This window comes from Colletotrichum karsti, assembly GCF_011947395.1.
Source record: "Colletotrichum karsti strain CkLH20 chromosome Unknown Scaffold62, whole genome shotgun sequence".
In the NCBI taxonomy this organism is placed as follows: Eukaryota; Fungi; Ascomycota; class Sordariomycetes; order Glomerellales; family Glomerellaceae; genus Colletotrichum; species Colletotrichum karsti.
In genome coordinates, this window is record NW_024065962.1 from 191179 (window position 1) to 217444 (window position 26266).

At 53.1% G+C, this 26266-nt stretch overlaps 4 protein-coding genes across 4 annotated transcripts; 2 read left to right on the plus strand and 2 right to left on the minus strand.

The window, feature by feature from the left end:
* Positions 1–494: 494 nt before the first annotated feature.
* CkaCkLH20_12625 (uncharacterized protein) lies at positions 495–4909 on the plus strand (the record flags this gene model as incomplete). The annotated part of the gene is made up of 3 exons (XM_038895338.1): positions 495–702; positions 3020–3795; positions 4634–4909. The coding sequence occupies 3 exons, from the start codon at positions 495–497 to the stop codon at positions 4907–4909; spliced, it is 1260 nt and encodes a 419-aa protein (XP_038739379.1).
* Positions 4910–5856: 947 nt separating this feature from the next.
* On the minus strand, positions 5857–6732 carry CkaCkLH20_12626 (uncharacterized protein; the record flags this gene model as incomplete). The annotated part of the gene is made up of 1 exon (XM_038895339.1): positions 5857–6732. The coding sequence occupies one exon, from the start codon at positions 6730–6732 to the stop codon at positions 5857–5859; it is 876 nt and encodes a 291-aa protein (XP_038739380.1).
* Positions 6733–8916: 2184 nt separating this feature from the next.
* CkaCkLH20_12627 (uncharacterized protein) lies at positions 8917–9167 on the plus strand (the record flags this gene model as incomplete). The annotated part of the gene is made up of 2 exons (XM_038895340.1): positions 8917–9072; positions 9120–9167. The coding sequence occupies 2 exons, from the start codon at positions 8917–8919 to the stop codon at positions 9165–9167; spliced, it is 204 nt and encodes a 67-aa protein (XP_038739381.1).
* Positions 9168–25317: 16150 nt separating this feature from the next.
* On the minus strand, positions 25318–25863 carry CkaCkLH20_12628 (uncharacterized protein; the record flags this gene model as incomplete). Its single annotated transcript, XM_038895341.1, has 1 exon — positions 25318–25863. One exon carries the CDS (start codon positions 25861–25863, stop codon positions 25318–25320), a length of 546 nt encoding a protein of 181 aa, XP_038739382.1.
* Positions 25864–26266: the final 403 nt, after the last annotated feature.

Consider the following 26266-nt stretch of genomic DNA (forward strand, 5'->3'; position numbering starts at 1 on the left):
ATCCCCGTGTGTTGTTGGCGGGTAGCGCCTGCAACCAAAATGTGAGCATCGATGGCGCCCCCAAGCGCGTGTGGTTGTACGTCGGTAGACTCCTGTGGAAAAGGACGCGGAGATGAGTCGGACAACGAGAGAGGCGATGGTATATCTCGAGAACGTCGAGGTGACCTCGCGAAGCGGCCCAAAGCACAACAGGTTCAGCGGTAGACGTGGTTGGCACCAGACGCGGGAGCGGTGGCCGCGACCAGGATAGAACCGGGTTGGGTGCAACGTGTGTGTCGTCTTCCAGTGCGGCGGCACGATACAATGTTGGTTGTACAAGGTGGGCAAGGAGCCTGTCTATCTGCGAGAGACATAATAGGGTAGGGTTCGTCGGATGGTTCTCGGCGAGATGGAGGAGCAGATCGATCGGAAGTGGGGAACCTGCTGGCAGAACCATTAGCTTGAGATACGGCGAAGGAGGGAGGACGACCTACACTGCTACCGTGGCCGTCGCCATGGTTGTGATTGCAGCCGCTCTCGTGGCCGTCGCGGTCGACGCGATGGTCACCAGATTCATGGGAATAGTCGGCGGCCCTGTTTGCGGGTATGACCATCATGTGGCTGGCTTCGGTGTATGGGCGGCGGGACATGGATGGACGCTTGGAATCGCGCTGCTCGTCCGCGAAGAATGGGTTCGGGCACTGGAGGAGAGTCGCGCTGGAAGTCCGTCCTTGCTTTTTGCGTGGGTGCTTTTCTGCGGGTTGTGTCAAACACAGGCGCCATCGCCTTTGTCACCTGGCTTGCGGCGAGACTCAACACAGGGTGTTTGGCATCGTGAAAGGGGAGGGCGAGCTCGAGGCGTAATACGTCGACGAAGAAATCAATTTCGTGATTTGAAGTGGTTTGCGCGGTCGGCAATCCACTCCCATACTTTGGGTGACGTCCGGTGCGGCTCAGTTCGATGCGTTTGCTGCGGTGGGATGTGTTTCTGTGAAGGAGCAAATTCACGGTGCTGACCAGATGCGATTCCAATTGAGGTGGCAAAAGGTACGTGCCCTGGGCCCAACTTGCCCGGACCTCAGTGCTGGACGTGCAGAATGTGAAATTTTAAACTCTGCATTACGTACTACCTGAGTCTGGGTCGACCTTAGCTTTGTTTGGGTCGACCTTTTGGCTTTTGGTCGACCTTACCTAGGTTTAGCCGACCCCGCTACAGAATCTTGGTCGACCTTAGGTTTTTTCAGGTCGACCTTTTGAGTTTTAGTCGACCCAGTTAAGGTAGATTTTGGTCGACTACAGACTTTTAGTCGACCTAATCGTGGTTTAGCCGACCCCGCTCTAGACTTGGTCGACCTTAGGTCGGGTTTAACAGGTCGAACTCAGGTTTGGCGGACCTTGGGTTTGGCCGGCCTTGGATTTACCTTTGGTTCATGTCGACCTTAGTTTGAGCAAACTCAACTTCGCAAACTGCAAGCGAAAGAGGGACTTGGCCGGTGCCGTGACGCTGGGTGTTTGCTGTGAGTGTGGCTGTGTTGTCGCCTGGATCTGGAGATTTGAGCACCACCTTAGTCAAATTGGTCTAGACTTCGACTTTGGTAAGACTTCGATTTTGGGTGTGCTTCCACTGTTTTTCACATCCGGAACAAAATCTGAGGATCAAGCCCGCTGGGCCCAAAACGGCGGGGTGTGGCGCACCTTCACGAGCCACCTCACCGTCGCGCCGTGCGCCTGCAGTGCACCTCACTTCGGGCCACGATTGGATTCCGCCCGGGAGCCTCGCTGGTGCCAACGCCACGGCCCTGACAGGTGCAGGTGGCAGATAACAAGGTTCCACAACCTGTAGATGTTGGTATAACTAGATAAGTGATCAAGCATAGAGTCATACTGAAGTTCATATCCGTTTGCCGCAACGAAGACTACTCGGCACAGGGAAGCTCTGCAGTGTCGCCTCCTGAGAGAGTCACGGTTGGAGGTTGCTGCGCACTCCCGATTGCATCCGACATGGGTGCTGCCTCGTGAAGGTGCAGCGTCAGGTAATCGTTGTGGAGAAAGCGATGGTTAATTTCCTCGCCGTTACTTGCGTCGTATCGTGTCACGCTTCCATCTTCGCGGAAAGAGATAATGTCTTTGCCGAGGTAGGAAGATCTTGGTGGGTATTTCCGAGTCAACTTCGGCCTCGCTGCTGACAAGAGAGTTGTTTATACAAGCAGGACAAACAATTGTCCTTTAGAGTAGCGGAGGGAGTAGAGATACTGCGATGTGCTCGGAAGGAGATCTACGTTGGAACATTGCACAAACGGGACGGGAGAGAGGGAAATGACTAGAGAGCTCGAAATTGTGGCACGTCCATTGGTAGCCGAGGATGGCCATCGAGGCGTAGGGGCTTGTTGACCGGGGAAATTGCATGGGCGAGCTGTATATGTTGTCGCCCGCAAAGTTGGCGCGGAAACTGGTGAAGCCGCTGGAGTGTTGTTGAGGCTTGAGAGCGACCGTTCACTATTATATCGAGGGCTCCAGGGCTCCAGCTGCCGAGCTCCATGTTCTTCGTCGGTGTCTTCGAGCGTACCGTCGCTGTTGACGAGAACTTCGGCAGAACTCCTCCAAGCTCGCCCAGGCTGACGCGGTGACCGCTCGCGGTGGCGTCAAGGATCTGATGCATCAGTGTCGGCGGCTTAAAGCCCTACTCTGGATGGAAACTCTGCCGGAGTGGTCAAATCCGTTGTTGCTATTGCTGGAAGATCTCGTTATGGATTCTGTGGGCGGTACACTTGGAAGTAAAGACCCGCGTCTTGACCTCTGGTGTAAATGGAGGAACGGCATATGCTTGATACGTCTTGGAGCGCTTTCCCGGGCGGTGTTCCTAACGACTGAAATCAGGCGGGTTGCTTATCGCCAAAGACTGGCACTAACGACGGTATGAGTAGGCCGCTATAATGCCGCCTTTAGTACTGCTCTATAGTAAGCTCTGCGTTGCTGTGGGAGAGAGCAGCGGCGGAGGTTCCTTGGTTAACGGGTGGTGAGGTCGCGCAATCGTACTTAGTGGGCAAGAAGCTGACTTGTAAGTTCTTTGTCGAGGAGGAGGCCTTGGAAGTTGACGTCGAAGAGAGTGGGCGACTGGTAAGCGAGAAGGAGGAGGTTAAGGAGGAGGAGGAGAAAAAGGGGGAGGAGGAGGAGGAGGAGGAGGAGGAGGAGGAGGAGGAAGAGGAGGAGAACCAGAAGAATAAGGAGAAGAAAGGCGAGGAGGGCAAGGATGAGGTGGAAAGAAAACTCCCTCCTACGTCAAAATCGCCAAGGTCCACGAAGAAGTTCATGCCGTCGTCGAGGCCAAACAAACGGACCATTGCGTCGTGGCGGGGTGGTGTGGTGGTGGCTGGTGCTCAAGCTGGTTGTGGCGCGGGAGCGTTCTGGCGAAAAAATTGCCAGATCACCCAAGGTTGGCCCGTGCGCCTGCGCTACCAGCCGGGCAGTTCCATCCAATCTCGCCATCCACGTTCTCCGACGAAACCCTCCACCCTCCAAGACTTCAATAGCCGCCTCTGCAGCATTTCAAAGGCTTGCATTGAGCCATACCGCGTCATCCAGTTCCTCCATCATCGCCATGCGACATGGTTTACCGTCGGTCCATCTGCCTCTGCGCGCGCCTGGCAGGATCCGGCGAGGCCGGCGTCCCTTCCGCTGAACTCCGATGTATCAACTCCCGTCGTCTGCCAGCCCATACGATCCTTCTGGTCACTTCAACAAGACCACACTGTCATTACGCTTGAATACGGCCAAATAGAGCAGCTTTCGGAGCACAACATTTACCAAAGCAGCAAGGTAAGTCCCCGCGTCCTCCACTTCTCGTCCTCCGCACTGTCGCATCCCCTAATAATGCGTCCATCGCTGACCATTTGTTTGATAGAAATCTCGAGAAGTATCCTCAGCCTAGCCAAACAGGCCCGTCTCGTCTACCGTTCCAGCAAGCCTACCCGACGGCGACCGGTCCTCTTATCCAACCACTCGTAAACCTTCGACGTTTTCCCTTCCGATTGCGATTTCGAGCGCCCACGGCAACGGTCTTTACAGTCCTAGACCCGACAAATATCGAGGACCAAGCTCGGGGGATGGATGGGGAAGGATGGCGTCACAACCCGCCATCCAGAATACCAGACCCAAGGTCCAAGGGAGCAGCCTGTGACATACACGTTGAACGATGGTCTGTATCGGTCACTGGGTCGTCCATCGTCTTCGATACTGGGTGCGTTTGAGCCCGCAAACTCGACAAATCCGCGACTGCAGTCCTGCTCTTCCACGAATCCTCGACTCTACGAATCCCAGAAGCAGGTGGGAACAGGAACACTGGAAGAGTATTCAGAGAGCGATGCTTGAGTCTCTCGATCATCTAGGAGACGTTTGGCGTGTCAAGGCTCGATCGAGTAGAGGTACGTTAAATAGCATGGATAACAAGGACATTTGGAAGATTGCGCTTCTAACGAACACAGGCTAGCGCATCGGGCTGTGGCTATCCATAGTGTCATCCGCAACAAACATCGACGCGTCCTTCGAACACTGCTCAACGAGAACTTGCAGGCGACAGACAGACTTGTTCCCCCGAAGTTGCGGCTCCTGTTTGATATTGTCCTCCAGATCAATACCCATGGGCATCATGATCCAGGATGCCGTGGAACAGGCATTGCTCCCGTGGTCCAAAACTGCCTCGACCTCGATCCGGACATTGCGCCGCGCACCGCGGACGAGGCCTCCGACTCGTCACTTGCCCCCCAGGCTGCGCGACGTGCCTTTCCCGTCCCGCGGCCCCGGCGTCGCCGTCGTCGACAGGAAATCCGACTTCCGCCTCAAGAACGGCCTCTGGAAGATGAACGGCTTGGGCTTCAGCGCCGTGCGCAACCGCGCCCTGGCCGAGGTACCGCTCGACAACGTCGAGATCTAGGAGCCCGAGAACTCGGTGGGTGGTGGGGGGCAGAGGGGGAAGACAGGGTCGCCTACGTCGCGTGGAAGATGTTTGCAATTGTGTTCGCGCCTGGAGTCCTGCAGGCGGACGGGAATGCGAGGGATCTGGGCTGGCGGGTCTCGAACGCGGGGAAGATGCTCTCGGTATACAGTTTGTCGCGAGAGGAAGACGAGACGACGACGCCGTCATGAATTTGCTGGGAGGGCTGTTTCAAAGCCAGCTAGGAGAACATCGGTCGTCGGGTAAAACGTTCCCACGGCTGGGGATGCGATGGTAACGGAGGTCGGAGATGTATCATTGGGAAAAGAAAGACAGGGTATCACAAATTGGCTGGCCGTACGTTCGAAACACAAGATGCCAAAGTCAACGCGCTGTTTCCAAAAGAGCAAGCGTTCGCAGCAATATGATGGCCACCTATCGAGGGTTGCTGGTTGATTCGAAGGCAGCATTGGAGAACAACACTTTGTCCTTGAACTGGTTGCTCTTCTGGATCAGATACAAGAGACACGATGGGCAAGTGTCAAGACAGTCGTCTCTGCAAGACTATCACGAGGAACATGTGCTCAATATCGGTTCCCCCAAACACGCCACTGTTGACGAAGCTCTCTTGCCTTCGCCTTCTTCGGTTTGGAAAGTTCCGTCTCTTCTGTGTTCGCACGTTCAAGACTGGTAAGTGTTGATTCACTCTTGCAATGTTTGTGCGTTCTCAATAGGCCGTCATAAGGCGGCGCTGTTAATGCCATTGGATATTTCTATGGTCGAGGAACATCTCTACCTCACTAGATGAAAAAGGCTGCAACTTGAAAACTCCTTTGCCCCAAATCTAACAACCTCTTGTGGTGGCTTCTCCCGTCCTCGTAACATCCGATCCTCTTGATATGGCTCTGCTTGCCCTCCGTCCGGTGTTGCCCTCATCGTTCTCGTCACTACGAGGAAACGGCTTCCCCTTCGTCTTGCTGGTTGATGGCGGCGTTGGAAGCGGGCTCATCTTCGCTGTGGGAGGATTCTTCATATGATGGGAACCATGCTTTGTAAGGATCCGGGTCTGAGATGTTGCCATCAATGGATGACATGTCGACGTTGTTGGTTTCTGGATCATCGTCGTTGACATCTGACATGGAAACCTCTTCCCCAGCGGACGAAGTGGCGATGCTCGACAGAAGCTGAGATCTTGTGGCGTAGTTGGTCATTGAATCTTCCTCCGTGACCCATCCCAGACTGCTGGAAGGAACCCCGTCATCATAAGCGCTTGCGCTCGTGGATAGATTGTGATCCGGGTCGGGAGCGCGTGGAGCAATGCGGGATATCTCGGTGGCGGCGCGGTCTTCGGAGTGCTGCTGGCCACCCCACAAGCGAGCGACTTCTTGAGCCATTCTGAGATCACGAAGTGCCACGATGTCTCTGCCAGAGTGTCGCGAGAACATGTCAGCGGTGGCGAAGATCTTCGAAATGTAGTCTTGACTTGTCGCCCGCAGAAGCTTCACAGCCAGGGTGGTGATCTCGATTGACGTGCGGGCCCCGAACATGCGATCAATCTCTTCTTCAGCAAAGCTCGAGATTGCATCCAGGGACAGGACGTCCCTCTCGTCTTCATGCTCAGCTGAGTCGTCTGTCATGGCGTCATCGGAACATTCGTCATTGCAAGCTTCGTCATCAGAAGCTGCGTTTTGGCTGGAGGCATCGTTATGGTCGGGGGCGGGGTCGTCGGTTGAATCGTCGGCGGACAGCTCGGCACAGTTCTCAGCATAGGCCTCGGAACTGGCTGCTTGGGAAGGCGGGTCTTGTTGGTGTTTGTCGAACATGACGACCGAGGAGGATGTGTCCATTATGTATACCCTGGTGGTCTAGCGATTGACGGAGAGAAAGGGAGGGTGAAACCGGGGGGATGACCGTTACGGGAACGCAAAAAGAACAAAGGCAGAAGGGTTGCGAGACAGTTCTCTTGGTAGATGTGGGTAACTGTCATGAAGACACCTTATCTTGACGTGAAGAGAAAAAAACAAGATGCATTCCAGTGTCCGGGGAAGCTGTGGTTGGCAGAACTGGCTCCTGCCCATCGGGCAGAATGGGGCCCATTCCAGGCAGACCCAATGGCCTTCTCGGTCCGCAGGCAGGCACTGCTCCCTGGGCCTGCCGCCAGTCTCGTGGTGAGTGGAGGAGCCTTCCCTTCCGGTCGTGAGCCTGAGAATCCGTCGTATGCCTCCTTCCGGGTTGTCTGTCAATCCAGAACGGGAGGGTGCGCAAGCAGAAATGGAATGATGGAGAAATGGAAGGAACGTGAAGTTGGGGGGGTGCACAGTCGGTCCCCGAGCTGCTACAAAACCAGCCCGCCTCTGATGTCCCCTCCAGTTTTCCTTTCTTCCAAACATCTCACCTTTTGCCATTGATACCCTCCGAAACCGGCACACCAGATGACGCTTGTAAAAGCCATCGATGGATTCAGGTCCCGAGACAAAGTCGACTCTGCGAAGCATGACCTCGACATGCAGGGTAGCTCGCAAGAAGACAAATCACTTCACTGGCTACGAGTTCGGACTCCACTCGCCAATGGGAAAAGACAAGCTACTTCTCAATTCCTTCAGCACGCAGCAAGCTGCCAGCTGAAAGCCCTGAAGAGAGGTAAGCACGGGCGATGCACAGAAGACGTTCACTCATTGACAACAGTACCTAGTGATGGTGACTGGGTCTCACCAAAAGTCCTGCCCTCCGACGTCAGGCCTTGCTTGGAGGAGCTGGCGGAGTCGAGAACGTCGCCAAAATAAGAACTAGGCGGAAGAAGCGCAGAAGAAAGGATGATAACGACTCCCAGAGCCAGGACGGGGTGGAAAGGGGAGGTCGACCAAAAGGTTGGACGTCTTTTCACGGGAGACGGTGACAGATGGAAGGGTGGTTGGGCGGAACGGAATTACAGCACTATTGGGTTGGTCTCAAATTCTGGATGTATAGGAAATTGGGCGGAACGGAATTACAGCACTACTGGCTTGGTCTCGCTTCCGCCTTGAGTTCTGCGATGAAGGTTCCCAGAGCCAGGACGCGGAGGCAACTGGCGATAAGGATCAAAAGGTTGGACGTCTTTTCACTGGAGATGGTGACAGACCGGACAGTGGCACTTCATGTTTTGCTCCAATATCGTTGGCGCCTACCTTACCTGTGAATACGGTAGAAATGGAAACTACTTCTTGCCTGGAATGTCTGAGATGCCTGCGGACCTAGGAAGGTAGGCAGGCACCCACCTGCCTTGACACGTCCGTGGTACTGGCCGACCTGTCTATGCGACTGCCTCGCGCAGAGGAAATTTCTCCCTGACAGCTTCCACTCCAGGTTGTAAGCTTGATTGGTTGATGAATAGGTGCGGTGGGGCCCGAACTCGACGTGCTTCCAGGTTTTTCTGCTCCACGTCTGCCTTGCTTTTCCCTCTCTTCTCTACTTCAGATTTTCCTCGACTTTTCCCTCTCCTCTCCAACGTCAACCCTTTTCCTGCAGCTCGACTCACGTTCTGGCTCTTACTGCTGCGATCATCCGTTCTCCAAGCCCGTCGATTTGCTCGCTCCCTGGGAGTCTTCCATCATCTGCGCCGCCCTCAATTGACCTGTTTCCTTTCATCTTGCTTCGGCGAGTCAATCACCACTTCGGGACCAAGCGGGCGTATTTCATCCCAAGAGGCCGCCTACTACTCCTACCTCTGCCCTCAAGATCTCGACTCGCCCCGTCCTACCAACCAGGCCGGCAAGTCCAGTCTATTTCATTACGTCCATACACCCGTCTAACCATTCACATCAGGTACAGCCGACCAACACCATGCCTCGACTTGCCGCCCTGGAGCCCAAGCCGCGCAAGCCGCAGTAATCACCCGAGAAGCACGCGGGCATTGCTATCATCTCCAAGCTGACGAGGCTCTCCTCGCCACGATCACTCGGGCCCCTACTCAAGGCGTGACATGGGTCCCCGACGCGGCCACGGAGCTCCCTCAACGCTAGTTCCAGACAATGTTCACTCGCCGGAACCCAAAAGACGAGCGCCTCCACTACATCGTCATACATTCACCCACCAACCAACCCCCCAACGCGTACAAGTCTGCCTGGAAACGTTTGACCAAGGGTCTACTTTCTTCGACGGCAAAGATCAAGCACCAGCAGAGCACGGTATGAACTCATCCTGGGTTTCTGCCAGCATCAACTGACTCTCCTAGGCCATGCAACATTATGGGTTTCCCAAGACTCTCAAGCAGAGCTGGTGACGGCGGACGCAGCTGCACCAAAGCTGTCAGTCCCGACTCATGACGATGCTGTCTCTTGCCTACCCAAAGCACTGAAGGCCCAAAGTCCATACACGCGGTCATGAACCGAAAGATTCAACGCGGAAGACGCCTAAGAGGCCGTCATCTGGCATCGGCTGGACATTGACGAGAAGATGCTTGGAGCGCTCCAGAAGGTCTCCGGCCCGGAGGTGCTCAACAAGCTTTCAAGAGACCGCCGTGACCCTTCTAGGCGTATCAGGAACAATACAAGCCACATGAAAACGCTATGTGGCATGATGGCAAGCCACAGGTTTGCCCTGGCACTCTCGGCTGGCACCTAGGCGTATCAGGAACAATAGGTCCGCGAAACGGATTGCCCGGTCCACTTGGCAGGTCAGATTGGAGAAGAACGACGGCCGGATGCAAGCCATATGAAGGTCCTCGTTCTTCTCCAGTCTGACTACCAAGTGGAATGTGCAACGGCAAGCCACAGGTTCGCCCTGGCGGTCTTGACCGGGTACCTGGCTCCGGCACAACTCGCCCTCGCCCCGACATTCAGCGTGCTGGTAGCGTGGCTGTGAACACTATGGACAATGTTACAATGTGTACTCGTTTGGTCTGGCGAGCCAGAATAATGAGGGTTGGTGACTGCATTGTATTGCGTAGGAGATTGCATTAGATGGACAATGTTACGGGCAAAGACGAGTGGAATGGCTATAAGACTGGCAGCAAAACGCCCAAAGGGGAGGAGATGTCTCGGGGCAAGAAGGAACGCCTATACCAAACTTATCCTGTCTTGTAACTACTGGCATTGTATGCTTGTTTCTGCCTATAGCGGGCTTGACTTATGAATTGAGACCGCCCTTCTATATGCACCCTCTTCAGTATGCACCACTGTCATGAGGCCCACAACCTGAGCGACATTTGGGACTCACATGTTGGAATGCGGTGATCATCAAAGAGCTCCCGGCGACAACGACATAAACAAAACACGTGTGAGGTCGGGCCGCCGATCGCTTCGGTCCGGGCCGAGCTTCAACGAGCTGCTGGACATTTCCATGGATCTGGAGGGGGCCATACGCAGGCGCCAATGGTTTACCGGCTTCGGGATGGACTCTTTATGGGGAATTCGTACGACGTACGAAGTCGGAAACTCTTTACTCAAAGCGAAAGGTGCTTACACGGCTTGTCCGGCGACGGGGTGCCCATAGATTTCATCAGATGTCCCGCGATAAACGACACGGAGTCGGCAATGCCCATGGGAAAACCGCATTGATTGGTCGGCAGACGTTAGTGGAAGGATCTGCTCTCCGAGGTTACGATATCCCTCGCTTGTATGTCAAATTTCCATGTGATCTCCGGGGCATCAACACCCCCTCCTGAATCTGAGAGGAGGTCTTGATCCTCATTGAGGCTGGCGACATCTTCGCTGCCATTGTTCAGACAGCGATGAAGATAGATGATGCGGCGCTGCACAGTTCTTGGTCGGGTGGTGCTTTTCGCGGGGCCCGGCGTTTCCATAAGGTGGATCATCGTGTCATCAGTCGTGAGATAGATGGTCACGGCTTGAATGTGCGATAGCTGTGGAAAGGCCCGGCAACCGTCGGAATATCGGCAGAAAGAGCTTGAAGCCGTTGGATGTAATGGAACCTTTGGCACGACAGTGGACTCGGAGAATTCCGTGGCGTCTGCAACGAACACTCACGAGTCTCGTCGAAGTTCATCTCACCATTCTCGTTTATGCTCCTCTTTATACGCCAGCGTTGACGGGAAGCCTGCTCCGGTGCAGGTTTGGGCCTTTCTGTCTCAGTGATACCGTTCTTATAATATCTCAAGAAGCAATTTGCTCTCTTCTCAAGTTGAACCTTAGCGAACTTGTAACATCACGGTCAATGGAAGAAACGACACAAAGTAAGGAGGCCTTGCCGTACCAATGAGAAGCAGTGACGGGCCGGAGCAGAACGGAATGGGTTATATCTACGAGAATCTTGATGTCTGGGCAGGAAGTCTGTTGGATGCAGAAGAGAGAAATACGTTTCATCTCGGATGAGGCAACCAAGCAAATGCCTGCGCAATACGATGTAGCTACCTGCCACTTGCTCACCGTACCCAACACGGAGCCAACTTTATGCCGCTCCCGTGTCTTCGCCCCAGGGCGTTTTGGGCTTCTACCACGATGAGCTGAGGCATTGATACACTTCTTTAACTTGATGGATAAACTTCCACACGGAGGTGACGTGACGTAAGTGATGAAACCCTTACCTATGCGGTGATCTCGAATAAGGCAAGCATCAAGACCTAACGTGTCGATTCCTCCGTTGAGGAAGCCAGTGTGTAGGAGAGACGGTAAGTTATGAACTGAGGCCTCAGAAGATATTGGGCTTTAAATGCCAGTTCCTCTCCGCAAGCGCAGTGGACTGGCTCGCTGAAGTCCCGGGCACATTGTCTCCCTAATATGTATAAACAAGAGACGTCTCCGAAGGTCGTAATTGAAGTCAGAGAAAGTGATAAAGAGCTGGATCAAACAAGGCCGGGAAAGTCCGCTGGATTGGTTCAGTTGGTGATGTTTAGGGTAGTGGCGATCAGGCCTCCGAACTCATGCGTGGCTTGCGTTCAGGTTCATGGGAAGCCGCCCTGGGATAGGATTGTTCTTGGCCCCGTTGGTTCTGCGAGTATGTCGTCGGCAACCTTCGCTTTGACATGCCGAAGCTGCGAAGCGTGAGAAAAGCCTGTATGCTGTTGTATGTAGGTTATGCGGAACACCAAGCTGAACTCCGATCTGCCGTGTCATCGGTGGTCGCCTCTCAGCAGCATCTTGAATCAAGCGTCAGCTTCTTTCGCCAGCGTACACCAGTGTTTGCCTCGGGGAAGTTCTCTGTGGCTTGACTCAGTCATCCGGCCAAAGACGTCTTGGAGACGTAAGTGGCAAAGACGCTGTTGGTGAATGCGAGTCGTCACGGACAGTCACGCAAGGAGAGGTCGGGGTCAGGAGGCTGTCTCAAGTCACTCTCCCTGTCGAGGAACAACGGTGTTTCCTCCCAGCTGGGATGTTCCGTCAACAATAAGGCAGCCGCAAGTGGTACGCATACTGCAATGGTATGAGAGGGAAAAGTCTCGGGATCAAACCCAACGCTGGTCCCGGAACAGCATCGGTGGATAATTATAGAGAGAGAAACGACGTGTGAAAGAGAAGATGGGGACTACGTACCCAAATTGTGTCCCTGTTGACCCCGCTGCCGTAAGAGTGATGGAAAAGTATCATAGTGACCAGGAATACGTTGATTCACGGGGTTGGATTCCCGCAATGGCAGAAGACCCAATCGGTCATCGGTTGAGGCCTTTGAGACATTCAACCAGCAACTTCAGCTCGAGCCTCCAGATAAAGAAGAGCGTCTACAATCATCATCGTTATCGTGACCTTCAAGTCTGCCTTAAGTATCCCCCGCCCCAAACAACTGTATATAGAGATGGTATATATACATTTGGGTTTCCTCAAAAAAAGTCTTTCTTAAAGGCAATGTATTCACTCACTTGCTCGCTTGCCAGAATGGCATTTCGTTGACCAGCATTTTTCATTGGTGAAAACGTCTGAGTCAGACTTGTATCTGACATCCCGGGAATTGCCAGTCTTCATTAAAGAACGGAGGTGCGCGGCGGTGGAAGAGGGGCCGAGGTCAGGCCGTTTCTCGGGGCAATCGTGGACTGGCACAAGCCGCATCGCGCATGGCGAGGAAGTAGACTGTCGTGCGTTACCAATTTGGTCATCGCCTTGGAAAATCTCATGTTTATTCGATGGAATTTGCATGAACAGAACGTAAGTATTCGTTTGTATCTTGCTTGCTTGGTCGATGGATGTTGGACCCATTTCATCCTGACGACCAGCCTTGCCAGGGAGGCAGTGGGAAGCACGCGGCGGGCCTCCTGGGGATATCCTCCTAGGGATATGTTTGAATCCCGGATCAATTAAGAGATCAACCTCACCAGACAATTGTCTGAGGTAAAGACGATCAGGTACCAACAGGCTGGGCTACTCGAGCGACCAACGACAAGATCTCAGTCCCAGTTCCCAGCTTAGAGACTGACTGAGGTATCGTCGTCTCATGAGCGGAGCATAAGATCAAGTTCACGTAATCATGTACACCTGCATCTGGGAAGCGCCAACTAAGTCATTTTCAACTACGTGGTCACCTCCGGACCTCAATAGCCTTCCCTGAACCTGGGCGGCCACCTTCAACTGAGGTGAGCAGCGCTGAAAAATCCATGTCGAGCTGGGTTGCCACAAAGCGAGTATGAGAGATCCTTTCTCACTTTGGGTCAATCGCCGGCGCACATGCAGCATGAGTCTCATGTTGGTGGTCAGTGTCGCAGTATTTATGCTATTCCAAGTGAGATGACACGAAGTCTCTCTCTCTCTCTCTCTTTTTTTCGGCAACTCGAGATAACTTCTTCAACGTGTCACCTTTTATATGAGGTGGTTACCTTTGTTTGGTTGGGGTGGGGGTGCCTGCCAAAGTCGCCTTCGCTGCCACTCAACCTGGGCAGCCGTGACCTGGTTGGTGGGTCACTTTTCGGCTGGGTACCTCCAGCGGGCTGGTATGTTATTTTTACGCGGGACATCACTTCCTTTCGGGTGGCGCCAACAGACCCAGATCTCGGTCGCGGCAATAGTAGGTAGGCCCGGGCCTTGAGTATTTTGAGGCTGGTCCGCGGCTGCCGAGGGTACGTCTGTCAATTAACCAGCTTCTCACCAACAGAAACAACTCTCGGCGGCTGAAACTTTGGCTCTTTCTAACCTCTCAGTAGACACAATCTTTTTTCGAGACCGGCCGCGCCTCTCTTGATCAGCCTCGATGTACGGTCGGCTGCGGCCGTACCGCGTCGCTGACCTAATGTGTCTCCCGTGACCCACTATGGCGGTCACAGCAGCGTCGCGCACCGTTTCCTCAAACGCGCCTCCATAACCCCGCCCTTACGGTCATGCCGCCTACCGTAATCACACCGCGTTTCGCACCGTTTCCCAAACGGGCCTCCCGTGACCCACCATTGTGGTCACAGCACCTACCGTATCACACCGCGTTGCGCGCCGTTTGCGAGTGCGGTGCGCCTCCAGGCTTGACCGCGTCCTGATCCCACAAAGCGACGACCACGGCGTCCTACTGTCGAGCAAGCATGCACCCAAGCTCGCACTCCCTCCCGCCCCTCGAATCTCAAATACGTGCCAGTCGAGCGGAAACACGGCAGAACGCAATACTAGAGGCGCCATTCCGAAAAGGCGATGAACGGATAACCCGAGCTGCTCCTTGCTCGCCATTCCACATCGAATTTGTACGGCCGTTCCCCCGCCCCCGAACCTGATGCTTTTCATGTTGACCGACCCAAGCCAGGCCTTCGGCGAAAGCCGCGCTGTCGAACCATGCTTTCGCCCCTTCGAATCCGTCTGCAACGCAGCTGAGACGACTCTGGCAGCTTCGTTAGCGAATGCAGGGAAGAGGTGTATTCTACAAATCGCCGTTTTGGCAATGCATCGCTTGGTTTCTATCTACGTCTCGGAGAAGAGGCGCTCCACGTACGATCTCGAAGTTTGTGGATGGTCTGCCTCGTCATCTTTGTCAGCCCACAATATTCACCTCTCGACATGCCCAAGGCCGTCTCTTCCAAGCCTCCTTTCCACAGGTGAACAGCAAGTAACCTACACCTTCGATGTAACTTGCGAACAACCAACTGCGTTATCTACGTGCAGTTCCAGAGAAGGAGTCTACGCACCGAAGCAAGGAAAGGGTTTCGAAGATTCTCAACGTCTGCAGGTGTTTCGAAAGCAAGGAGGCGCAGAAATCCCCCAACCCTACCGGTATTTGCTTCTTTGCTCGAAGTCGAAAGGCAAATTTGTCTGGCCCATCACCACTGTCGGGCAAATCACCGGGGAGAATCGATCTGTCAGATATCTCCGGATGAACCTTATGGAAAAGCAACGTCACATCGCGTCTGTTGATTGTCTCTACCTCGAATGCTTCGCCCATGGAAAAGGCGATGAAACCATCCACGTTCTGCGGCGGTCTACCGTCCGGTTCCAAGTCCCACTTCTTCTTGAATCGCACTCTTCCCGTCTTGAAGTCCGCGGCGCAGGACAGATCTTAGCCGTCTCGGGCTCTCGGACCATTGCGGGAATCATGTAGAAGCAACAGGTCTGCTTCTTTCTCCGCCCATTCAATCTGGGCATCATCAGTCCACGAAGTTTACTGTCTCAGGCACGATGTGCTAGTAGGACTTTGCCGCCAGCTTGGACAGGGGCAGGCGAGGTCCACGGTCCCAACGGTTGATACCAAAGCAGACATACGAGCATCCGGTTCGTGCAATGGCCAGCTTCTAGTGAAAAGGAAGCCTTCGCCTCCGGCATGGAGAACGTCGAGAGGGCCCTCGGCTTTGGCTGGATCGATTTGGTCCCATATGTCTTGTAATCACCAAGAGTGAAGCCCGCAGGTTTTTCCGCAACACACTGACTTCTGGAACCTCGGCAAAACGAATTCCAGAACGCATTGTCACTCCTAAGCATTTGCTGTCCACATCAGTATCGATCAGTGAGGGCTCCATCTCTCATGAGTCGGATCTAGCCGGGAACGAGGTGATTAGGGTGGTCAAGAAGAAAGAAGTTGCCCGACAACTCCGGGTGTTTAGCACACTGCCCAGGATGCCTTGTGTCATGACGCGTGTGATGCCTTGGGTCATTACACCTGCAATGCCTTGGGTCATGGCGCCTATGATGGCTTGAACCAAGGCTTGGCTGTCGTATCTCGACGACTGGCAGATGCACGCAAGACAGCCTGCCAGGTTTGGTGCGGCTCCCGTTTCATGTTGCCGTCAGCTCCCGTAGACATGTTCTCTCCCATCTTCATCCCCTGATTTTGATGGAATGACTGACCGCCACGCCATCAGAGTCCCTTCAAATAAGTGCCCTTCTACAGGCTTCCAGTCAGACAGACGAATAACCAATCCATCTATGAAAACTCAATCATCAAATGAAAAGCTCGCAACTCGACAATATGTCTGATCACCCTGCTCCAACGTCCTATCATCCTTCCCACTAGTAACGTCATCTATCTCCCTTTGCTTCTCTCTCGCCTCCTAACTGATGGCTATAGCCTGCAATACGTTACTGAGCTTTTAGATTGGAAGTTTGGGCTGCCGGCATTGTTCCCTTTTGACACTTGTCTCCCTTCACCATTGCAGGCTTGCTACCCTATTGTATTCTTCCTCGATAATCCTCTGCAGCCCTTCCCTACTTTCAAGCGTCCAAGCTCTAGCCTTCGTACTTTGCCTTCCTATTGTAGACTTGCTACTTTTTTATCTTCTCTCCTGTATCCTCGACATTAAACGTATGTGTCAACTATCTCGGCTTATAGACCATCTGCGCCAACAAATGCGGGACACGTAGCACACTTCCCTTGGAAAGCAAGCTTAACTCTGCTAACGCCGCCAACCAATCGCCTCAGGCCCGCAAGATCTCGCTATGGCGGGTGCTTAGGAACACCGAGGGCGTACCGCAATTCACAAAATCTGCAACGCGTAGCGGACTGATCCGGTGTAAGGACAGGCTCTTCTGGAAAGAGACCTCAAGAGAGACAGGAGGGCACAGCGCCGCTGGTCGGGGGTGCTAGGTACACCAATCATGATAGTACAGCGGTGACGACCTCACATGATGCACGGTTTGGACACGTCGACGCCCAGCACAGCTCTTTACGCACAGCACCAGCCCGTTCGTGACGAACGCCTAGATGTTGATGAGGTCGAGGATCGAGTCTAAACTGGGCTAACATGTTATCATCAATCTTATGTCTCCGGGTTTGCGGACAAGCGCTTCACGCTCTGAAGAGACCTTGGAGTAGCTTGTGGCGCCTCGTCAGAGCTGTGCGGAATGCACCGTCCGCTGTCATCGCACCGTGGAGCAGAGAATCGACAAGAGCAGCGACAATGGGCTTGTCCTACCATGGATAACTACGAATGTTTATCCTTCATGTTGCGAAGAGCTCACCCTCGCGGTTTGAGATTCCGTACGATTTTCATCCGTTGACGAATGAGGATTACGGCCTGCGCTGGTCTACCTGGGCTATTCTCATCTGCTTGTCCTGATTCTCAACCCCTCCCACGTTACGGTTGGTGGTTGTTCATGATCGAACTTGACGACTTCCGTCGGTGACTTCCGCCCAATGGAGACAGCGCTTAGAGTTTCGAAGTCGAATTCAGTTAGTTACTAACTCTTGTGAATATCCTGGAATATCTCAAGGCGGGTCGAGTTGATCCTCGACCCAGCGACGAGAGCACGCATCGGCGAGGCACCTCTATACTTCGATTTGTGCTGGAATGTCTTTCAATGGCCATGGAATTTCTCACGATGGCGGTCCTTGCTTGACGAGTTGCCAACCGTACCCTCCTTACGATCGCCGGTCATCCGGTCCAGCTGTACCATAACCGACTCCTTAGCTTGGACCACCGCCGATGCTTTACTCTCAACTCTGGCGAAAATCGACATCGAGAGGTCTGTGAGATATATTTGATACTTCCTCGGGCAGGTAGATATATCGAAATTGCCAACTTAATATCTCGTCTACATCAGAGCCTTCAAAGTCTGCTATGTTAAGCAACTGGGCCATATCCAGGGCTAAAGCATCGAGACCCTCAGTCCATATGGATATGAGGGTGCATACTAACTGCGTTTCTTCCCTCTCTTGATTCGAAGAGCGTCATCCGTGATTCATGAAACTTCTTCAGGCACGTCACTGCATTAACCTCTGCATCCCGTCCCACATCCCCATGGCCCAGAAAATGTAAAGCTGTAGGCGATCTGTTAAGCGCTGCTGCAGACGCCCTGCCTCTCAAGAATCCGCCGATATCTTGAGCTACCAGCTCATCTCCCTTCCTGTATGGAAAATCTGTCCCCGATCGTTCAAGATACGCTTGGTAATCATGTCCGAGTGCTATATCCCATTATGCCTGCTGCGCAATACGCCTGCTAGACCATGGTCGTCCGGGTAGAGCTCGCGCGCTTCTAAGACTTTCGGCGTGATAAATGGTTCCCCGTCGATGGATGAAACATAAACATGGTTTTCGATGGTCAGCCGTAGCTAAAGGCGGGGTACAAAAAGGGCAGCGGTTGGGAGTTTCCAGTTCTTCATATCCAGCCACAAAGTTCCCACGGGTTGGTAAACTTTTTGATCGTCGTCAGTGACGCCTGCGACAGTCGAGACAAGACCAACGAGGTGAATGACTGGGACTAACCCGGATTCGCCATTGTATGTGCCCCCCTGGGTCGTGAAACCGCACCGAATAAAGCTCAGCACGGCCGACTTATACTACATGTAGAATCCTGATGTAGATGGAGCAGATGATGGAGGTCAAGGGGGGTGTTGGATGCATAAACCCCAGAGGGGCCACTTCACGAAAATAAAAATACATATAAATCATCCTATTTAGATTGCCGTTACCATAAGAGGTGGGCTAATCAAGTTGGATGGATCAATACTCAAGAAGACGATCTTAACCTAGGATAACAGTAGGTCTATCTACACCGACTTCTTCTTCAAGATGCTCACAACCAGAAAGGACTTAAAGTCACATGTTGTCAAAACGATTTCAAAACACGAATCTCAAAAAGGTGTTCTCCAAAAGTATGATGTATTAGACGTGTTCACAAACCCTCTGAAGCCAGTATGCTTGATAAAACAATGCTGACGATAATTCACATGTGGTGCCGGTGTTTTGCGTTAAAGAAAGCAAGACACCGAAGATATATTGTCAAGAAGGCATGGGCATCGTGAGTTTGGTTCAAGAATATGAAACTTCCGTCTGGCGAGTATGAGGACCTTCCAGACGGATTCAGAAGATACAAGGCCGTAACAGTGCCTACTACCATTGCGATGGAGCTAGATGCCGCCGAAAAAAAACATAAGCTATTATCGAAGTCTGAGGCGATTGGTACACAAGAGAACAAAAGCCTCCACGTTCAGGCCTGCAGCATCCACGAACTACATGTTGTAAGATCCCAGCCTTCACAAGACTCTTAACTAGACACACCACACTGCTGGGATCGAAGATGAATACTAGCCTAGGAACACCATTATATTAGCAGGCAAGGTGAGCTCAACGTCATTAACACTCTACTTAGGCTGGAATACTTCTCAGACCTTCAGCAGCCATACTTACGGGTGAAGGAGGGTATATGAACATAAAGAATCTTTATCAACAGGTTCCATTAGCCCTCGTAGAAAATCGCACCCCAAAAGAGCCATATAGACAAAGGATCTTACGGAGGAGTTGCGTTGGTGACTTGGCGGGCGTTCCTCTGATAGAGTCTCAACTCAGGAACAACGTGTCTGCGGGCGCCGAGGTATGCAGCTCTCTTATCAATTCTCCTGAACCTTCATCCATTCGAGCCTGGCTTGCATAGTTGTGGAAGCGCGGGACGCGTTCTGGAAGATGTACAATGAAGTGACGGGCAGTTGGATGCGTGTACCAGAGCTCAGAGCAGAACTTATTTTCCGGCATCCATAGCCAGTACATCCAAGGAAGGGCGTGTATAGATGCGGTGACAGTATTCTTGTCGGACGGAGTCTTGCGGTGGGTTTCAACGACATGATCGCTTTTGGGATCCACATTCTTCACGTAACTTTCGGACATCGGCGGCAAATGCATAAATCCTGCCCTCATGTTTTAGGCAGTGTGGCAGTAATTGCCAACATGAGGAGAGCTAGACGAGAAGGCAAAATCGGTGGCAATGGACTATCGTTAAGCATTTGCAAGATTTAACAACCTGATGAAGCGGGACGTGAACATCTGTCCTCGACCTTTGCAGAGTACTATGTACTCTTCTGTTGATACCGACCGGAAGAACAAGGTTTCTTCTGGCAACCCGAGAGTTATCACATGCTGGCAAGGTAACAAAATCATCGGTGTGCTATCCCCCCGTCATCCAGGACGCTGGAAACGTTGCTGGAACTGCCCTCCATCAGCGGCAGGCGCGTTGTATTTACTCCATCCCGGCTTGAGCTGTCAAGCCAGACCTGCCATCTCTTCGTGTCACTGCCATCCTCAGATATGCGGTTGCGCCGATCTACAAATTCATAGCCGATTACGCTTTGTGGTCTTGGAGGCCATGGGTCACTCCGGAAACGGTTGTCTTTCTATCGCCACAATTTCCCTGCTGGCTGTGATCATGGATTTTCATCGTCGACGGTATAGGTCTCGTTGTTTGGAGTCGGAGCCTGGTCTTTGTCGTTTGCAGTCCTCGTAGTCTAGTTCTGAGAGCGATCGATATTGGTACAGAGCAATTTCGACGGACAGACATGTAGTAGGTGACGGTTGGAGTAGCTGGTCAACCGTGTGGCAGATCGGAACGGCGAAAGATCCCTTGATTTTACTTATCGGCACTTCAGGAGTGCAAAGATCTTCCCGGCTCTCGAAGAAGTGTAACTTCAACCACATCATTTACTTGAGAACATAGTAGTGGAAAGTTTGCAAGAAAATGCCGCAGAGTTGCGGAAGCTGGCCATGAGATTGGTTTACATGGCTTTTGCCATGAGAAACCCAATGCAATGACGATCAAACAACAGACAGCCTTGATGGATATGTGATACAATCTTTTTGAAGCGTTCCGCGGCAGTACGCAACCACGTGGCATTGTAGCACTCCGGTGGATATGTTCTTCTTGTGTCAGTGACCTCAAAGTTGCTTCTGATGTGTGGCGTCCTTTTGGCCTATGAAGAGAAAGAAATGTCGTGCATGCAAGTGATGGTCCTCTTCACTTAAGGCCTCTAATATGCAAGCTCCTGAGTACCTGAGTCTACTGACACATCCTTAGCATTGGACTCCAATGTGCTCACCACGCAACCCAATTTTGACTTCAGACTTAATTGTCGTCTTTCGGCAGGATAATTCCATCAGGTATGCCTGTCCGAGCAGTTGCCGTTCACCTGTACGATTTGGCTATTGAGGTATTCCATTATTATCACTAAAAGCACGACATTGGAAATGTCACGGTCATCAGCGGGTCTCTATGCTGCTGTATTACTTTCACAGTTCTCCTCAAGAATGCTACATCTCTTCACTATCTGGACGTCCGATTCGATAACGAGAGTCCTGACCGAGACTTCCCGTTTCATCCGCTCTCACATGTAATCATTCTCGACGAAAAGACTCGCGAATGAAGGCTCGGATTGGATAAAAGACGCGATAGGAGTGAGCGTATCTGAAGCAAAACTGTTTATTCTCACCTTCGACTGATCTTCTTGTGCCTCGTTTGCCTGTTGTGCGTAATGTAAGTGGTTACCACCTTGAGCGCGTTGTATGCGCATGATTCTGAGCTCCCTTGACCTGACGGACATGAAACTGACATTGATCAGCATTCCAGACCAGCTATCGTGAGCTTGGGTTAACTTTGCCAGCAAAGGCTTGGACGCCGTGGTCATTAAATAGCATCGTGAGACATTGTTACTGTATCAGAAATCCCGATCTTGATCGATTGCATCTTCGTGCTCGTACGAGTCATTCCTAAATTCGTCTGCCTTGACTATTTCACTTCTCTGAATCTGCACGAGCAATCACATCCGTACTTACACGGCAATGGGGCGATCCGTCAAGCCCAGTTTGGACGCTTGATAGATGGCAATGCCTGTGAAACCGCAAATTAGTCCAAGGCGGAGGTCTCGTGCCGCTCGAAGTATCCGTGCTGCGCGTCGCAAATCTTGGCTGGCAATGCTAGTTTATGTTCATTGAAAAAGAGAAATGTAAATTCGCCCAACAAAGTCTTCCTCTTCCTCGACCCTACCCGTGGACTGACAGCGTCAAGAGCGCCGTGCGGGCGCACCCACAGCAGTTATACAGTCAAAGTGAATTTTCCCATCACCTGAACTAGATCGTCAAAACATGTGTGGCAATTTGATAAACTCGCCGTGTCACACCTCGACGTCAACGGAGTGGTGACATTCAGGCAGCTTTATTCGGCGCTTGCAGGCGGTGTGCCCATCGCCCTTCTTCACGTGCAATGGTCTCCAAGCACTTCCAGGCCCAATGTGCTTAACTTCCACGAGGTGATCTCAGTGTCTTATTCTCCGGGAAGTGGCTCATGCATGAAGGTCTTGAGCTCGTAGGCTGGACAGACTGAGCGAAGTGATCCGTCGATTCCAAGTTCGAGTTACAGAAAGGCTGGCACGGATCGGGCTGAGATCTTGACTCTGAGGTGAATGTAAGGCCTGGCTCTGCTTCGATTCACCACGGGTTCGCGATCTCGTATGCGGAATTCGCCCCCTATTCCAAGGTACAGGTCTTTTACGACAAATCGAACGAGTTGATGCCATTTTCTGAGTTCAATCCACTATCTAGAACGTGTCCTAGGACCATGACATGTGAACGGCCTCAGAAAAAGGTGAGGTCATCGCGAGTCACGAAGAGAAAAGGAAGTGAGCACATCGCGAGCTACGAAAAGAGAAACAAACTCGTATCAAGAAACACCTTGGGGAATAGCCTTCCACATAGGACAAAGAAGCTCTCTCACCTTCGTTACCTTCAGGAGTCACAACCAGGCCGATTCGCGTTGTTTCCACCCCGTGAGGCCTTGGCCCAGTGTGGTCAATAAGCTGGAGCCTTCAGTCGAGGTGCGATCTTTGAGACCTCTCAGCTTGGGAACACACCTGGTATGTACGTTCTGTGGCGACGAAAACTCACAAAGGCCCTCGAAGTGCCCAAAGCCCCAGGAGACAACAGGATCTCAGACAGCACTCCCACATTCCAAGTCTCTCTCTTCTCACGAAAGTTTGTATCGTTATCTAGAATACCGAAGGTACTCTGGCAGCTTTTGAGGATCTGCCCGGGCGTACACGCGTAGCAGGCAATTGAACGCTCCAAAGTATCCGCGAAGAAAAACTGTTTGGGAGCGGAATTACGACCTCTGAGAAGCCGAATCCTCACTACAGCCATATTGCCCTCGTCCATTCTTACGTCACATTCGTCACAGAGGCGTGCTGTCGGTGTTGGCTGGACGGGAACATATCGAAATGAGGAAAGGAGGACAGACTGAACCTCCTCAAGCGCAAGCAAAACATGAGAAGACTGATAGTATCACCATCAAAGCCGGCGACTGTGGAAGAGATGGATGGGGAGACAAGCACTACCCGACGGGAGATGAGGTCTCAAGTGGCCAAGTCTTCCATTACAAGTGCGGTTGTCGTAATTATTGCTTCAGAGGCTGTGATCTGGAGTACGGGGTGTGAGTGAGAATATTAAGACTCCGTGCTCTGCGCTGCAAAGCATGCGTTGCCGAGAACCTGAGATTGTACGGACAGCCATGAGCAAGGAAGGTGATGTGATCTTGCTCCAGCTTGGTGTCGTCGAGTCGGATTTGTTGGTGAGATGATGGTGTTGAGACTCCAACGCAGTTCCCCGAAAGCGGGTCGGGCGCCTACGTCGAGGATCCGGGTTGGATCCAGATGCTACTCTGACGGATTAATGCTGCCCGCTAGCAGAAGAGACGGCAGAAAGGTCGGAGGGCAGGACGTCGGCTATGACCAAGCGTGAACTGGTTGTGACTCAAATTGTGACAGTGACTGAGCTGCTGCTTTCCGTCAAGCACACTCTTGCGCCTCCTGAACTCCTTCCAAAGAAAGACGACAACGTCGACCCTCCCGCGCGCATGATCGCCAGCAGCTGATGCTGATGCTAATGTCGTGGCATTGTAGCTCTCCTAAGCTGCGCCATGTGCCTGCAGTTCGCTCCACCTCGCACACCTTGCCCGGTACTCGCGGGTTCGATACCTACCGTCCGTGAAGAACTCGTCTCCGTCTCGCAGCGAGTGCTCTTCGACCATATCCTACATTGCAGTACTACCGGTCCCCAGACCAGGTACTTTCCAACAGTCTCGCCCTCTCAAGATGTATCCAGCGAGATCCATGACGTTTCTGTCGAGCAACAAATCCATTCCCGACCCAAGAACGCCCAAATCACGGGCCAAGTTAGACCTCAGCTTGAGCTGCACGCTTCATGAGCTTCGACCACAACTCGCCAAGAGTTTCCCTCTGCCCATCACAAAACATACGAGTCCGAGATCCCCCCTCTCCTGTCTTTCCTCTCAAGCTTCTTTTGTCCCGATTCCCTGCGGCTCCATTCGAAACGAGCGAACAATGCAGCCCGAGTGCTTGTCATGGCTCCAAGTCGTTCCAGAAGTATAAGGGACTTGATATGCCGGCTGGATGGCCTAGCTGGAGATGCCGCCCAACTACTCTCCCGTGTGCTGCACCATCAAGTGCTCAAATCCGAGCGCTTTGCTGAGGATGAACTCGACCCGGCGCGGGAGGGAAGAGAGGCAGCCGCAATGTGCCATCAACTCGAGCCACGGGTGGGGCTCCAGTGTCCGTAACGGTGAGGGAACGCCGGATGTTAGATGCCTCCGTCACGATGGTGCTGACCGTTGTTGAGCATTCCAAACGTCACGAAGCTGCTTCACTCTGAGTGGTATGGAGAGGTCTTGCGTAGTGCTGGTCTGTCTGCATGCGTTGTTCTGTTTGACGCTGGAGACGGGACACATCGTCCCACGTTGCAGACCGTATATTCACCCTATTATAGGTCGGGCGGGGCTTCTTACCCGTCTTCTTCCTGTTCTACCACCGCAACGCTTGTGTCCTCTGGAAGTCCAGGAACCAATTCGTCTTCTCCGCTCTCGTTCCCCCTCTCATGCTCGCTGTCTGTTGACCTTTGGCCGCTACCGGCGGCGGCAGTGGCGAAGCGCTCCAAGATAGACCTGGTGGCCACCTCGGCGTCTTGGGTGATGGCACCTCTCCGGGCGGAGGCGAAGAATTCGACAGCGCGTGTGATACGCCTGGAAGTGGAGGAGCCGGTACTACGAAAGACTTGATTGACCGCAATCTCTAGAGACGAGTATGACTGGGGGCGGGGGCGAGGACGGGGGAATGGGACATCCACGTCTTCAAAATCGGAGCAGCCGGGCAACCGAGCTCATCCGGGAGGTCTCGATCGTCGTTACTTGAGGAGACGCTGGAAGCAGGGCAATCGAGGCAAAGGTTGTCGTTGTCGTCGTTCCCGTCGTTGCCGTCGTCAGCGATGGGAGGAGGGATTGAGGTGCGAGGTCCCCAGTCAGGCGACCGTGTCCGGGTTAGATCATCATCCCCGTGGAGTATCTCGTCGATCTTGCGTCGATGTGGGTGAAAGGAGAACCGGCCCAAATTTCTTGCCCAGGCTCGGAAACGTCCGAAGACTTGACGTCCGGGGTGTAATCTCCGTCTAGCTGGCGTAGCCAGAACTGCCCACGGCACGCATCGGCCTCCTCGTCCATCATGCGCTGCATGCCCTCGTCATCGATAGGGAGAATAATTAGCTCGGCTCCGCCCATACGCTCTCGAGCCAGAAGCTCGTCAGCATTACCGAGAACTCCGTCGTCTTCCGCGAAGTCGTCCACACTCCCGTCTTCTCCCAGGCGTTCTAAGCGCGCGACTTCATCTGCTTTGAGGGATAGGAGGATGCCTCTCAACTCATCATCTTTCTGGTGGGGGTGGCGGATCTCTGCGAGACGGGCGACAAGCTTGGCGGCGAAGGGAAGCGGGCATGCAGGGACTGGGGCCGGCGACAACGGGAAAGGGCGAGATAGTCCGCGAAGAGCCTCATCCAGGGCTTGGCAATGATATCTACCCGGTCGGCTCATTCGTGTGCGAATGTAGGGGCAGCGAAGAAGGGAGCCCGGGCCAATGGAGGCGGCTGTGATGGCTCGAAGAAGTTTGCCGTGCGACTCGAACAACATGGCGGGCGATAAAAACGTTGCCAGTTATTCGTGGTCGAAGCATCCCGGCTGGGAGTGCGTTTAGATGCCTATTCCACAGGTATGGGAGCCAAGCTGTGCCATAAACGCCGGCCACAGTTCGGATGAAGGCCGGCATCTTCTTTGGCAAAGACGAAAGAAGGTTGCTGGGCGGGACGAGCTCGTTGAGGGCGCAGATGCCCTTAGACCACAGCTCGACTAGTTCTCGGAGATGAAGGGCGGCTAGCTCGTCGGCGTGGCTCGTCACACGCGACCTTCACAGCTCCGTTCCGAAAAGTCAAGCATGGGC